The sequence below is a fragment of the Petromyzon marinus genome, chromosome 14 (genome assembly GCF_048934315.1).
Source record: "Petromyzon marinus isolate PM22_M1 ecotype Great Lakes invasive population chromosome 14, UKy_Petmar_22M1.pri1.0, whole genome shotgun sequence".
In the NCBI taxonomy this organism is placed as follows: Eukaryota; Metazoa; Chordata; class Hyperoartia; order Petromyzontiformes; family Petromyzontidae; genus Petromyzon; species Petromyzon marinus.
The window spans coordinates 13,548,306-13,563,894 of record NC_133680.1 but is presented as its reverse complement, the minus strand read 5'-3'; the positions used below and the strand labels follow the sequence as shown (position 1 = coordinate 13,563,894).

The 15,589-nt window shown below is 44.0% G+C and overlaps 1 protein-coding gene across 3 annotated transcripts in view; it reads right to left on the bottom strand.

The window, feature by feature from the left end:
* LOC116942303 (glutamate receptor-interacting protein 1-like) overlaps positions 1-15,589 on the bottom strand; it is a 374,480-nt gene that overhangs the window by 74,589 nt on the left and 284,302 nt on the right. For all 3 annotated transcript variants that reach the window (XM_032954032.2, XM_032954031.2, XM_032954033.2), the window contains 3 exons: positions 14,453-14,630; positions 4,427-4,575; positions 1,830-1,910 (listed from right to left, as the gene is read on the bottom strand). In XM_032954032.2, the coding sequence (XP_032809923.2) occupies positions 1,830-1,910; positions 4,427-4,575; positions 14,453-14,630 (408 nt within the window). The remainder of the gene's footprint in view (positions 1-1,829; positions 1,911-4,426; positions 4,576-14,452; positions 14,631-15,589) is intronic.

The following is a 15,589-nucleotide window of genomic DNA, read 5'->3' as shown; positions in this document are numbered from 1 at the left end:
TCTCTCACACTGCCCATAGAGGCATCAGTACCCAAACACAATGATCTCTCACACTGTCCATAGAGGTAATTGCATTTGTTCATGCATAAAGCAGAGAGACAGGAACAAGTTATCATTGTCAGGGGGAAAATGTGTCACATTATTCACTTGTTTGCCCTCTTGGCCTTCACAGATGCTCGCTAACTAATACAGCGGGATTTACACTTCACATTTAATACATAAAAATATGGATTTAAAAAATGTCTTTCTCATCAGGGCCCCCTGGCATATACTGTAGTATGGTTTCAACTATTATTCACTCGATATCCGTGGCCTCTCTACGTGCTATGAAGAAGGGCAATTTCCCAAACCGTTGCTTATGATATATTATTCCTTTATAGTGCTGTTGACGAATGTGTTCTTTTTTGTGATTTGTGCCAACAAAGCAGCATCACCAAATCGTCAATATGAACATTAAAGACAGGTGTGGTTTTACATTGTCCTCGGCTAGCTTTGCCTACATATTAGATTAACCTTCGCAGTTGCATTTGCTTATGAGGCCCAGCCCTACTGATGCGACTCAGTCAGGTTGAAACCTGTCCAAATGCTTCTTTAAAGGGACGCTACATGGAAACTCTACGTCGGGCAAAGGTTCCAAATGTGAACGTATTAACCATTATATTCCCTTTGCGCAATTAACAAAGTGATTTAGCTCTTGGATTCGCCGTGCAATAAAAGCCAATCTCCTTTCACCTTTGCTGTCTTTTCGAGGCAATTTAAAAAAGAGGGGCTTCATTTTTCATTTGCAGTGGCAGCACACAGATATCCGGAGCTGTGAAGCCAGGGAAACCTGGCACACACCACGGCTTCCCATCAAACGGTGGTATATTGTTTCTATATTAAAGTTAGCACACATAATGTGAGGAAAATTCCAATGTTCACGGAAATATATTGAAATAACATCTGTTGAATTTTGGCAACGGTGAGCATTGCTGAACAAGCGCCTCGTGTAATGCGTTTATAAGTGGGTTTCGTGTGCGAGAGTGTCTGTGTTTTCGCAGTGGTATGGGTGGAGTGGTGGCGCAGTGGTTAGCGCACTGCGCGATTAACCTGGTGACGCAACTTTCGATTCCTGCTCACGACCAACATCAGTGACGATGATCAGAACCGGTTCTGGGCCTCCCCTTGGTCGACTCAGCCTCAAATGAATATCTGGAGTGAAGTGTGAACATCGCCTCGAGGGAGAAAACGGCGATCGGACGTGGTGCTGGCTACCCACCCCCTCGTGTGCCGTGCCGACCTTTATAGGTTCTTGCTCACACCACTTGCCCCTAAAGTCTGGTAAGGCTATACAGGGGATCTTTGTCTTTGGTCAGCCAACAATACCAGAAAGCAGAGGAACGATGCTCACAACAATGCGTGGAGCACCGGGCGGAAAAAAATGCTGCAAGCTGGCAAAGGGGGAGAGCACAGGTGATGTAACTGTCTGTCATCCCAGTCCATTATCCCTCTGTATCTGGGTCTGTCTCATCATCTCCTATCAACGACCCTTCGACACTTCACGTCGCCTCAAAGTGCACCTATCCTGGCACGAACAGTGTGAAAACATCACCGCCGCTTAGTGGTGAACGGTGGGTATCGTTGTTTATGTGCGCCGGCCTTCATAGGTGCTCGCCAACAGCATTTGTCCCAACAGCCTGTTAAAAGACCATACTGGAGATCTTTGCCTTTGTGTGTGAGCACATGTCTGTGTGTGTGTGTGTTATCTCTGTGCATGCACATGTGTTTCCGTGTTTCTTTGACATGGATGTGTACGTGCTACTGCTAGTAATTGGAAATCTCACACTTACACGTGATGGTAATTCCGAGCTCCACGCCTTTCTTCTTGGGAAGTGTGACGTGGAAAGTTCCACTGCTCGGAATCACCGACTCTATGAATAAAATACACAACAACAACAGCGAGCAGGATTGCCTCCATACTTCTACACTTTTTTTTCCATTAGTAAATGACTGCCCGACCATGTTCCTGGCAATCAATTGTTACGGTAGAGTCAGATATCAGTTGTGTGGCACTCCAAGAGCCCAGCGAGGGGGAACTCTTATCAGTCAACTTAGATTAATTTTGCTTCTCCAAAAAATTAACACATATCATGGGAAGAATATTGAACAATATTGCAATACAAACATAACTATCAACTATTTTTCTTTTACCAGGTAAGGCCCACTGAGCTATAGAGCTTTTTTCAGAAGCAACCTGGCCACAAATTATAGCTCAACAAAGTGGTTTATTGAGTGGAAATGTATAGAAGCCAAATACACTGGACACACGTTGATTCTAAATGTGGAAGGAAAAATTAGAGGACCCAGAGACAAATCCACGCAACCACGGAGAGAAACATGCAAACTCCGAATATACAAGCGTCAGGGTTGGAATCGAACCCACTACCTCGTGTATACTAGGCGAGGTAGTTAACATCTGGTATAGAGAAAGTCGTGGGTTCGATCCCAACCCTGATGCCGTGGTCACGTAGATTTTATACAGGTCCTCTGGTGCTTGGAGGATGCACTCTCACTGTGGTAGAACAAGTGTTAACATGGGAATAATCAGAGGGAGAGAGCTCCTGCAATGCCATGCTTGTGTCTCCTGGACGAGGCTGGAAGTTGGGTTTTTCTCCGAAACCTTTCAACAAGTTGGCAAAGCTGGGCCGTGTTTGTCGCTCACTGATTTGCACTAATTTAAAGTCGTTACCGCCACTCATCACCAAAGTGCTCTCGAATTATTTTGACGAAGTACATTAATGGCCACTGATGAGTGACAATGTTCTTCAGGCTCCAGAAAGTACAGCCTGTGTATTATGCGGAGAAGTGGCACTGCTGCAGATTCAACGAGGATAACACAAATGTGAAAATTTGTAGAGGTGAACAGATTTGTACACGTACAATGCATTGTTGAATTAAAAAAGAAATGCATTTACGGTAACCTTTGCATGTGGTTGGATAAGTGAAACATTAAGTAAATACTGTTGGTACATTTGGGTATAGATTCCATGCCATGCTCCCAAAACATTGTTTAGCTGTTGCCATGTTGAGATTTGTCAAAGTGAGATTTCAAAACAAATCATGCATAGCATAAACGTGTTTTTTAAAGAAACATAGTTGATCTTTAATACTCTGGACACAACTGTATTGATTTTATTTGATCCAATTTTAGTAAACTGTTAAGTCCAGTTGAAACTGCTTCCGCGAAGGCTTTGCCTGGTCGGCTAACTTTTATAAAGCTACTCAAAGTGTCTCTTCTTTGGTTCTTTCGGTAAAGTCACGTAGAATGAGAATAAAATAATAAATTAATAAAATAAAATAACACAATAAAATTATCACGACGTTTCGGCCACAACACAAGTGGCCTTCATCAGGTGAAGGGACGAGACTGTCCATTTCCAAAGGGGCGTCCATTAATTGGTGTCGCTGAGCCAGTGATGGGAATTACACTATTCAAGTCGGGGGGGGGGTCAATATATTCCCTCAATGTGACACCTCCTTCGTAATTATACGAAGGAGACGTCACAGCGATGAAACAACTACGCTGCTCTTTGATGCAGTTATCTGGCTTGACCACCTGAATGTGAAATTGTAGTCATTGCTCTGCCATCTACATCAGCAGCCATACGAAATAAGAAGAATATTGTGATGGATAACATATAGAAACATTTACAATTATGGCCATACAACCCAAACTATGGACCATCTCGTAAACCACTGTAGCCTGCGCTCCTTTAGCAGAGGAAAAGCAAAACCACACAAGCTTTAACTTCCCAAACCCTCTCGTCATGGCTAGCAGACCTCGACTTTGGCATTCATCTCCGGAATATATTGCCACGAGATAGAACGGAATAGTAATGACATCTGTAACGTGCACAATGTATCAAAGACATAAGCGACCACGACCGTTGAGGAGGAGAGCCAAGCTCAGTGCAACTCGAAAGCCAGGTGAAGAAGGTGGAGCCTCTAAGCGTCTCTTGAAAGTCGGCGTAGATCGAATGCTGCGGAATTTTTCAGCGGGATCGCAATTATGGGCTCAATTGTGAGGCGAGTACTCTGCTACGGCGCCACAGGCATAATCCCCTCTATCAAATATACTTCCAGAGGAAGTTACTGGGTGACTCAGAGGTGAGAGTGTTGAGCCGGCACTGCTAAGTTCCTCGGTTTGAATGCGGGCAGCCTGTGAATCAATCGGGTTCTCAAGTGCAGTGAGATTATGGTCTCAACCCAATCACCAATGACTGCACACACACACACACAAAAACACCGTCGTCAAAATAGGTACTGCGCTTAATTTTGCTAAAACTCCACGGTACATTTCCGTTGCATTTTCACGGTGAAGCGGCGGGCGTTTGCGTCGCGCGTGCACAAGAGGCGGCAACAAAGGACTCGCGGAGCCAAATCTCACCGGCAACGTCAAACTCCACCTCGAGTGAGGCGCTGCCCACGAGGGCCTGCTCGTGGAGGTACTGCGACACCTCTGCCAGCGAGCCCAGCTCCGCCGTGGGGATGCCATTGACAGAGAGGATGCGGTCACCCGGCTGCAGGAGGCCGCACCTGTCAGAAGGAAGCGGAAGGGAGCGGGTGGACACAACAACAACGGCGAGCGCTGATCGCTACTACCACGTAGGGGTTTTTTTGTTGCGGTGGTGCTGACCAGTTCTTGCCCTGCAGCACCGCGCATTGTTTGGCACGGCGTTCGACGTTTTACTTCACGTGCTCGGAGCTTCTGAAGGAGCCAAGCAGGAAACATTGAACATTGTGCCGGCTGAACAACAAGACACGGTACAACCTGGAAACACAGCAGAGCTATGGCAGTGACCTTTACTTATCAACGATCATGGCAATATTTGATCATTTAGATTTTGACATGCCCGTGGATTACCTCGTATGCTGAAACCTGATCGTGCAATGACCATATTTCTATACCCCATGTAGCGGAGGTAGGAACTGAGCACCTGTGTTCTTTCCTTCTTGGGTATTTATACTAAACTATGTTTTATTTCACAAGGTAAGGTCCACTGAGCTATATATAGCTCTTTTTCAGAATCGACCTGGCCACAAATGATAGCTCAACGACGTGGCTTATCATGTGGAAATGTAGACCAGCCAAATACTCTAAACGCACACTGATTCCAAATGTGGAGGGAAAAACCGGAGGACCCGGAGAAAAATCCACAAGACCAAGGGGAGAATATGCAAACTCCAAATATACAGCACGCTTCAAGGTCGGGATCGAACCCACAACCTCCTATATATACCAGGCAAGGAAGTTAACATCTCGCCACTGTGGCTAATGGCCTTGCTACCAAGGACATTCTTATCCGGCCTCCGTGTCCCGCATGCGCCTCTCGTCCTCAGGTCGTTTAAATGAGGGCGACGACTACAGCGCCGTGATTTCTCCAGTGGACAGTGGGGGATTGGTGGACTCAGCGGCCCCCAAGGTGTCCCCCCCCCCCTTACACAGCAGCCCGGTAACATTACAAAAATATTGCCCCCCATCCCCCAGCTCTTATATTGCCATGAATTCAAATTAACTGGAGGATATTTGATTAAAATGTAAAAAAAAGACATAAAACATGTTGTTACAAATATGGAATTCCAATGAGACTGAAAGCATTTTAGTAGTTTACCCTGTGGGAACATTCTAAGCCAATTTGAGGCTGCTCAGTTTTATCGAAAAGCAATGCCTCCAAGCTCATTACACTCTCTCATGCAAAGCCACATGTGGTACCCAAACATCATCTTTATTCCAATTATTGCCATGTGGCAGTTCAGCGGAGATAATACAATACATTTTTGGGGAGCAAAGGTAGCAGTTGCTAGTGCGCTATGCAACAGAACGTGAGAGGTGATTGATATCTGAATGGGTCCTTCACCAACCCGCACTGACCAGTGTGGTGAAGCACGGTTAAAACAATCTCCACAGGAGCGACACGCCACAGTGAGGCCTTCATCCAGCAGTGGATTGACAAAGGAATGTAAATGGTAATTGTTTTCATCAGACAGTATAGGCATTGACTAGTGCAAGCAAGGATTGAGCAAGGCTTACTCACGAGGCAGTACACCCTTGCAGTAATGTCAGCTGTAATGCAAATCAAGTTAAGGAATACAAATATGTATATCTGACACTGGACTTAAAATTGTAACACCAGGGGATATGCAAAGAAGTTTTGCTCGATGTGTTCTCAATCAAGCCTTGTATGTTGAACTTCTTCCGCACTCTACACACACAGCGTTGGTGTACGGTGCTTTTTCAGGAATATTTTGCTGTTTTTTTCCTGGATTTTCTGTTTGCACAGTCACATAGTCACTTTAAGATGTTTTCTTTTTCATGTTTTTGTTTTTTGTTTGTTGCGGTTGCACCCGATTCAAGAACCGAATGCCTCACAGGGCTATACCTAATAAATAAAACTGAAAACTGAAACATTATAAACCATGCAAATCGGAGGTGCGGGGTAAGGACAACAAACTAAACACAAAAAGCAGCTTTAAATAAATAATATTTAACTTTAGATCAGTGGTTATTAACCTTCACTGTAGCCTTGCATCCCTTTGGTTCTCAATCGCTAAAAGTATTAGAATGTTAATAAATACCTAGGTTTGATAAAAAACAAAGTGCTTGTACTTACATGCCCACGCTTAATTTGTTTCGATTATTTACCTTCTAAAAAAGTTTGCCCATGTCTCACACTCCCAGCAAGGGCATCTTGCACCCCCCAATCGTGTATAGCTTCAGTGGTTTCCTAATATCGGAAGAAAGAGCATTTCAAACGGCTGCAGAAGCACATCTGAAAGCGCTCCCTGGAGGGTCATGGTTGACAAAGCATTGCTATTGTCCAATAACTTACCAATTGACATTGTGGTTACAATGCGAAAACATCAGTTTATATTGAATCTTCCCTTGAGAACCTTGGCACACACAAATGCACATCGTAACTACACATATGCATATATGACGTGTGTATCATTCACAAGTACTGGTTAAGTCAACACATCACTTGCTCAAATGAGAAAAGTGCGCCAGGGTGGCATGAAGGAGGTTGTGGGCGATCCTGACGCCTGTTGTATATTTGGAGTTTGCATGTTCTCTCCGTGGTCGTGTGGATTTTTCTTCAGCTCCTCCGGGTTATTCCCTCCACATTAATAACGGCTACCCTCGTTACTTTGCATCCATACTTGTTGCTCGATTTGCCACTACACCTGCAAATGAAACAGCTTATAGACACTTCTACACTCCATCATTGTATCATTTTAAACCCTATCTTTGTCCCATTACTTCACCAGCATTCCTTCCAAACTTCATTCTGCTCTTAAAAATAACACCATCTGCGAGCTGCTGCTGCTATTCGTCCAAGGCTCACCGCTCTTCATCCTTTTACAGAAAATATTTGTGCAAACTATTAATTCTACTTTTCTTATTTCTGGGTGGTATTGAGCTTCATCCTGGCCCAAATGATAAGAACTCGTATAATTCTGTAGATTTTTCTGGCAGGAAAGGTGTTGGTGTTCTACATGTCAACATCAGAGGGCTTGTGATTAAATTAAGTCAACTAAAACAGAAGTGGCAAATCTTGACCCGGACATTTTTTGCCTACCAAAAACATTTCTCACTCCTGCCGTCAATGACTTGCAGATTACGATTGACAACTATAACCTTTTACGGCTTGACCGAGGATCTAAAGGAGGTGGAATTGCCATCTATGTTCGTAATACTATTGCATGTTCACCAGCTCACTCCTTGTTTAAAAAAATGTTGCTTTGAAGGTTTGGCTCTCAGAATAACTCTTCCAAATAATCAACAGATATTGGTAGTGTGCTGCTATAGACCGCCGAGTGGGAAGGATGTTGAAGCTGCATCTGCACTGAGAGCTTTTTGGGGGCCTCCCAAAAGGTGAAATAGTTTTAGTGGGTGATCTAAATTGGAATTGGCTAAACCCGCCGGCCGTGGCCACAAATTTTACGGATTAATTTAACTTGTTTCAATTAATAAATGTCCCCACAAGACCCAACCTAAAAAAATCCAGTCATCTCTGCTTGACGTCCTATTGACAAATGCCCCTCACAATTTCACACTGACTGGTGTTCTGGGTAATAACCTTAGTGATCACTCCTTCATTTTTGGTGTGAGATCATCAGCCAGACCCAAAGCCGCCCTAAATTGGTTGAGAAGCACTCTATGAGACACTTCCGCACTCAGGCATTTACTAATGATGTGCTTCACTCGGATATTGACAAGGTCTGTGATATCCCCAACCTGACTAAGGCTTGGGAGACCTTCAGGTACACGTTTCTCCAAATTCTTAACAAACATGCTCCGTTGGTTAGATTTAAAACTAAAGGCAACCGCCCACCATGGTTTGATCCTTTGATTACCAAGCTCATGAAAACTAGGGACAAGGCTTGGGCATGTGCTCAGAAAAGTAATTTGGTCAATGACTGGCTAGAATACAGGATTTTAAGGAATAGATGCATCAAAAAAATACGGCATGCAAAAAGTGCCTATTTTTCCTCCACTCTCCTGGAATCACATGGAAATGTCAGGATTTTCTGGAAAACAATCAAATGTATCGAAAAGGCATCCAAAACAGACCATCTGCCCGTTGAGCTTAACGGAAATGGGGAATATTTTTCAGATCCCAAAAAAATAGTTGACAATTTTAACCTTCATTTTTCTGAAGCTGGTAATCTTTTTGATAATGTATTGGGAGTCACCGCTGCTCATGCAAATTCCTACACCCCTGTCCAAACATTAAACGAATTTAGTTTCCAGCCAATCCACGAAAGTAATGTTCTGAAACAACCGTCCTACCTCAAAGGGTCCTCCTCTACCGGAGCAGATAGTATTCCTGTCTTTGCTCTACTAACTGTTGGTCACCTAATATACAAACCTATAGCCCATATTTTCAACCTGTCCATCAAAGAAGCATCAGTTCCTCTAGAATGGAAACATTCCTATGTCCGTCCACTTCACAAAGGGGGCCCTAAAGATGATCAAAATAACTAACCGACCTATCTCAATTTTGTCCCCGTTGATGAAAATTTTTAAAAAATTATTGACCTACCAAATTAGCACTTTCCTGTCCACCAACAATCTATTACATCTAAAACAATCTGGGTTCCGAAAAAAACTACAGCACCACATCGGCTGCATTAGACTCTCTGGATCACATTTACAGTAGCCTTGATAATAAGCAGTACTGTGCCTGTCTTTTTCTAGACCTGTCCAAAGCTTTTGATACAGTAGACCACGACACCCTGCTTAGTAAACTAAGTTGCCTTGGTTTTTCCGAAAATGCAGTAAAATGGTTACAAAATTACCTCTTTTCTCGCACCCAAACTGTATTCACAGATGGTTGGAGGTCAAACAGTGTTAAGATAACAAAAGGGGTTCCACAGGGTTCCATCCTCGACCCCCTTTTGTTCTCTCTTTATGTCAATGACTTGGTCACTGACCTGGATCATTCCAGGGTAAATCTTTTTGCAGATGACACGATACTGATTACTGCTGGCTGCTCTCCGGATGACCTCATTGCTAAGCTACAGGGTGATTTCAACAAACTACAACATCAGCTAGTTGCTCATAAACTAGTCCTGAATACCTCCAAAACCAAGGTGCTATGCTTCTCACCAGGACTAAAGCAGGAAGTTATTCTTCCCCAATTACATTCCTTAAATAATTGTCAAATAGAGCAAGTCAAGATCTATAAGTATCTTGGGGTCATCCTGGATTCAAAACTGAATTTTGAAGATCACATTGATTATATTGGTAAAAAGACAAAAATAAAAATTGGTTTTCTGTATCGACACAAGCACTGCTTCCCCCCAATGTTCCGTTTGGAATTGATAAAAGCTACCATACTGCCTCTGCTTGACTACTGTGACATCGTGTATAAATCAGCCCCAAGTACTGTGCTGAAGAAGCTTGATTCCATCTATCACTCGGCCTTAAGATTTACATTGAACTGCCCATATAGGACTCACCACTGTGATCTCTACATTGGGTCAAACTTAACATCTCTTAATGTTCGACGGCTTGTGCACCAGATCTTATTTATTCACGATGAACTTACAAAAAAATCCGCAGACTACCTGCTGGATCTCCTCTGTTTCAAAGAACAAATTTGACCTCAGGTCTTCGCTCATTTACCAGCTTCACATTCCCTATTGCCGTACAAAAACTGGAGGAAGGGCCTTTGCTATTAATGCCCCCAGAGTATGGAATGCCATTGCCAATAAACTGCAACTTGAATCGCTACCAATGAGATCCTCTCTCAAAACTGCTCTAGAGGAGTTGTACACCCCTAGCTGCCACTGCTATTGATTGGTGTAAAATAAAATAAAATGTTTCGCTCCAGATGACGCTGCAAAGTATTATCTGTATTTTGATTTAGCATGTTTAACTTAAAGGTGCATTGAAAAATTTGATACTCCGACCGATGCTTCTGTTGTTGTGGAGTAACTCATGCAACCAGCTACGGCTCTAGGGTTTGGTGTTACATGTTATTTATGTAGTTTATTGTAAAAATTCGGTCACAGTCCTTGTGATCACTGTTACATTGCAATTATGGCTTTATTTTTTGGTGATTTGGAAAAGTTTTTTGGTTTGGACATGTTTGTTTTGTTGTAGTACAGAGTTAGACTGATGGCCTTAATCTATGTTTTTGTGGTTGTTGTTGTTGTTTGACTTGCATCCCACTGGGATTTTTTTTACACAGCGTTGGTGTACGGTGCTTTTTTCAGGAATATTTTTACTGTGTTTTTTCCATGGATTTTCTGTTTGCACAGTCACATAGTCACTTTTAAATGTTTTTCTTGTTCGTGTTTTTGTTTTTTTGTTTGTTGTGGTTGCACCTGATTCAAGAGCCGGATGGCTCACAGGGCTCTACCAAAATAAACTGAACTGAACTGAGAATCAACATGCGTTTAGAGTACTACATTCGGCTCCTGTACATTTCAATATGATAAGCCACTTTGTTGAGCTATCATATGTGTCCAGGTCGCTTCTGAAAAAGAGCTTTAAAGCTCAATTGGCTAAATAAAATGAATAAAAGTTGTCTTCATCCGAACTGACAACCAGTTGGGGAAATTCCACATTGTTATGACAGGATACAGTTTACCAAAAGGATGACAATGTGTTCAAAACGTATCCAAAGTATTACGAATTTTATTGGATCCCGAGAGCTGACGAGCTGAGACGAGCACCCGGCCTTGTATTTGAACTCGCAACCTTTGAGCCAAGCTGCAGCACAACCCGTCTCGACAGCATTTATATAGACGGGCCACAAAGGTGCCTATGGCGACGTTGCAGACACATTTGCTCATCTTGGAAAATGGGATCAGATTTTTGAGTCAATGCACACGAGAAAGCAGCACGCTTGCGCTGTGGTCATGGAATCTGTCAGAGAATTGGGATACAGCTGTAAATTTCAACGGCAGAATAATATGACGCTCCTGTTCGAGTAGTTGGCACCGTACTTGCGAACCCGAGACACAGCTATAAAGGCTTGAAACAGAGGTCACCACACACACACACACGGACACACACTGTAGAAGCAGCACCTGTTTAAATGAGCTGTGTGTGTGCGCATCACGACCAAGGCCTCTAAAGCGTGAAGGTGAGCGGTTCGGCACATCGTAATTGATTTACTTCCAATGACAACACCTGAACTGGAAAGAATGGCCTCACCCTCTCAGTGACTAACAAGGCACATTCTTCGCAAACTGCACAGCAGGCATATAATATTAGCTCACTGCCAATCCAGCACCAATGAGAGCTCCACGTTTTACGAAGCACAATATAATTGTTTTGGACAGATAGTGAGATAGCCATCGTGCCTAAGCGATCATTGAGCCCTTGCTTCAATGATCGCTTAGGCCAGGTACCGTATGTACAGCATCAGGGTTGCTCACCCAACACATTCGAATTCTGTTCATTATGTTCAAGGATTTGCAGACATTCAGACATCCACTCATGGGTATCACAATTACTGTAAACAGGTACAGTAAAACCTCTCAAAGCCATAAGGTCATATGAAATGAATACTGACTTAAAACTTTCGTGACCGCAGGAATTCAAATTCTTGGTTCTTTCGGTAAAGTCACGCAAATAGAGAAAAATAAATAATAAAATAAAACATTTGACAATAATCAAATATTATTTTTTAAAATTGAAAATAATAAAAGCAAAAAGACTACGACATTTCGATCGCAACACAAACGGTCTTATTATTTACATTTTTAATTGCGGTTTTTTGCTTTTATTATTTTCCATTTATTAAAAAATAAATATTTTTTTATTATTATTTTATTTTTTGTTTTCTATCTACGTGACTTTACCGAAAGAACCAAGAATATGAAGTAAATACTTTTTCATTTAATTTCTACACAGAAACCAAAAACCCGATATGTATATGTTCACTAGAAATTCTAAACCTTAAAACGTACCCGTTGTATGGAATGCGGTGAACATTGGATGCCACGTGCTCTGCAAAGGTGGTCACTCACTTGTTTCAGGAGCACCATGGTGGCGAGATGTTAACTACCTCGCCTGTAACGCAGGAAAGCATGGGTTCGATCCTGACCCTGACGCCTGTACATTTGGGGTTAACATGTCTCCCTATGGTTGCGTAGATTTTTCTCCAGGTCCTCCGGTTTTTCCCTCCACGTTTAGAAACATGCGTTTCGAGTATTTGGCTGCTTTTCCATTTCCACATAAGCTACTTCGTTGAGCAATCATTTGTGGCCAGGTTGCTTCTGAAAAAGAGCTCTATAGCTTAGTGGGCCTGGTAAAAAAAATTTTGTTTATTTTTAAATGTTTAGTTTAGTTTCTTTTATATTTATTTTCCAAACATTCTTCAAGCCCGTCAGAAAATTTGTTTGACCTTCTACATCCAATGAACCTCAGCCTCCTCCTTTGCTTAATGGAGATGGTGATTATTGTGTGCAATCAAATTGTAAATATCAAATTGTAAATATTACATCAATTGTGATTAAGTGTTAATTAAATGAGTTTGTTGTAAATTATGTGTAAACATAAATGTGTAAACAAAATTTAACTTGAGAAAATTATTTACATATACCAGACATCCCCTACGAACAGAGAGCCTCCCCCAAATTCTCACCCATCCACTCACCACACTGCAGTTCACAGCAACTCGTTCACCCACCCACCCACTCACCACACTGCAGTTCACAGCAACTCGTTCACCCACCCACTCACCACACTGCAGGTCACAGCAACTCACTCACCCACCCACTCACCACGCTGCAGGTCACAGCAACTCGCTCACCCACTCACCACACTGTAGGTCACTGCAGGTCACAGAAACTCGCTCACCCACCCACTCACCACACTGCAGGTCACAGCAACTCGCTCACCCACCCACTCACCACACTGCAGGTCACAGCAACTCGCTCACCCACCCACTCACCACACTGCAGGTCACAGCAACTCGCTCACCCACCCACTCACCACACTGCAGGTCACAACAACTCGTTCACCCACCCACTCACCACACTGCAAGTCACAGCACCTCGTTCACCCACCCACTCACCACACTGCAGGTCACAGCAACTCGTTCACCCACCCACTCACCACACTGCAGGTCACAGCACCTCGTTCACCCACCCACCCACTCACCACACTGCAGGTCACAGCAACTCGCTCACCCACCCACTCACCACACTGCAGGTCACAGCACCTCGTTCACCCACCCACTCACCACACTGCAGTTCACAGCAACTCGCTCATCCACCCACTCACCACGCTGCAGGTCACTGCAGGTCACAGAAACTCGCTCACCCACTCACCACACTGTAGGTCACTGCAGGTCACAGAAACTCGCTCACCCATCCACTCACCACACTGCAGGTCACTGCAGGTCACAGAAACTCGTTCACCCACCCACTCACCACACTGCAGGTCACAGAAAGTCGCTCACCCACCCACTCACCTACTGACTCACCACACTGCAGGTCACCTCACTTCCTCCGCTTCTTCCCTCACACTTTGAATTGCCTCAAACCGTCTGTTTATTAAGTTATTTGTAACCTTGCAAAACTTAACTTAAGAACATCAACGCTTAACGATTACAACTTTAATTCTGCAGTTCCGTTTGTGTGAACAGCGACCAAAACATTTAATAAATACAGTACATCATAGGTGCTGTACTTGCCGGAGGCGAAGTAATGGGAGCGGTGGGTGCAGTGGTTTCACACACTGAACCATGAACTCGGCGACCTCGGTTCGATTCCTGGCCACGGCTGACATCGGTGTGGCAAGTGATTTGAACCGGTCCTGGGAACCATCCCTTCACCAACCCGCACCACAGCATGCTGACGACGTCTGGACAAACACCCCTGCAATACCAACGCGCCATGGCAGAGGCATTACATTCAACAGGGCGCTTGTGGGCGAGTCTGTGCCGGTTACCTCTCGGCAGGGCTGTCGGGCTCGATGTATCCGATGAGCAGCGGCGCTCCGAAGACGTCGGTGGAGAAGGTGCCGCCCTGCAGGTGTAGGCCGAAGCCAGGGCCCCCGTCGGAGGCGAGGTGCAGCGCCACGCTCTCTGTGTGCACCACCTGGCCGCCGGGTCCCAGCGTGCTGCACGCTGTGCGATTCGCACGCACGTGCACACACACAGCGCAGCAGCAGCAGCGACGGCGTCACGCAGTGCCACCACGTGAGCGGGGCGCACGTGCGCCCAGCAATATCTCGTAGCAAGTAAACCCCATGCAACAGACTGCTGATGAATGCTCGCTACTGCTGTTGCTCCGCAAGCCCAGCTAAGCCTACAAGCAGACTTTGGGGAAACCTTTCAAAGAAGAAGAGCAATTTTTGTTTCGTTTTTTTTGTCTTTGACCGAAAATGGTTCGAGAGCCACATCACACGCAGAGCTACTTGTACACAAACACAGCAACAGGTAAATACAGCAGACGACAACACACACACCGTGACTTGAATAAACAAAATCGGTGATAGAATAAGCTGCATCTAATTTATTCCCCCCTTAGTTATTCATTAACAGTACAATTTGACTGTATATTATGTTGTCACCAGGACATTCCATGGTGACCAATTCCCTGGCATATTTAATACATTACATATACGTAAAAAGAGGTTTTAATATTTAAGTGAAAATTTTATTGGTTGGTTTCCGACCCCGTAGGCTCGTGCAGAGTCGCGGTCTCAGCGTCGCACATCTGCACTCGCTGGTGACAATCACCGTGTTTGCATTCCTGATTCTGATTCGTCGTGCACCCTGGCACGACTGCGCATTGGAATAGCATCGGTGTGTAACTCGTCTTCTATTTGAGAGTGTAATTATTCAAACGTTGACGACATTTTTTTAAATAATGAATTTGGTTAAATTTGATTACTTACGGCTATGTTTACAAATGTATGGAATGGCTGCAATGAAGACATGACCTTGTTTACGATGATAACAGAAGTGGTTGGCCGGTTGATGCCAGCCAAGATCACGTTGCGTTGAGAGGTTAACGTCGCATGACAGACAAGTAGGGATTAATCATATATCAGAGGTCATCACGATAAATGAGGCAATGGTAC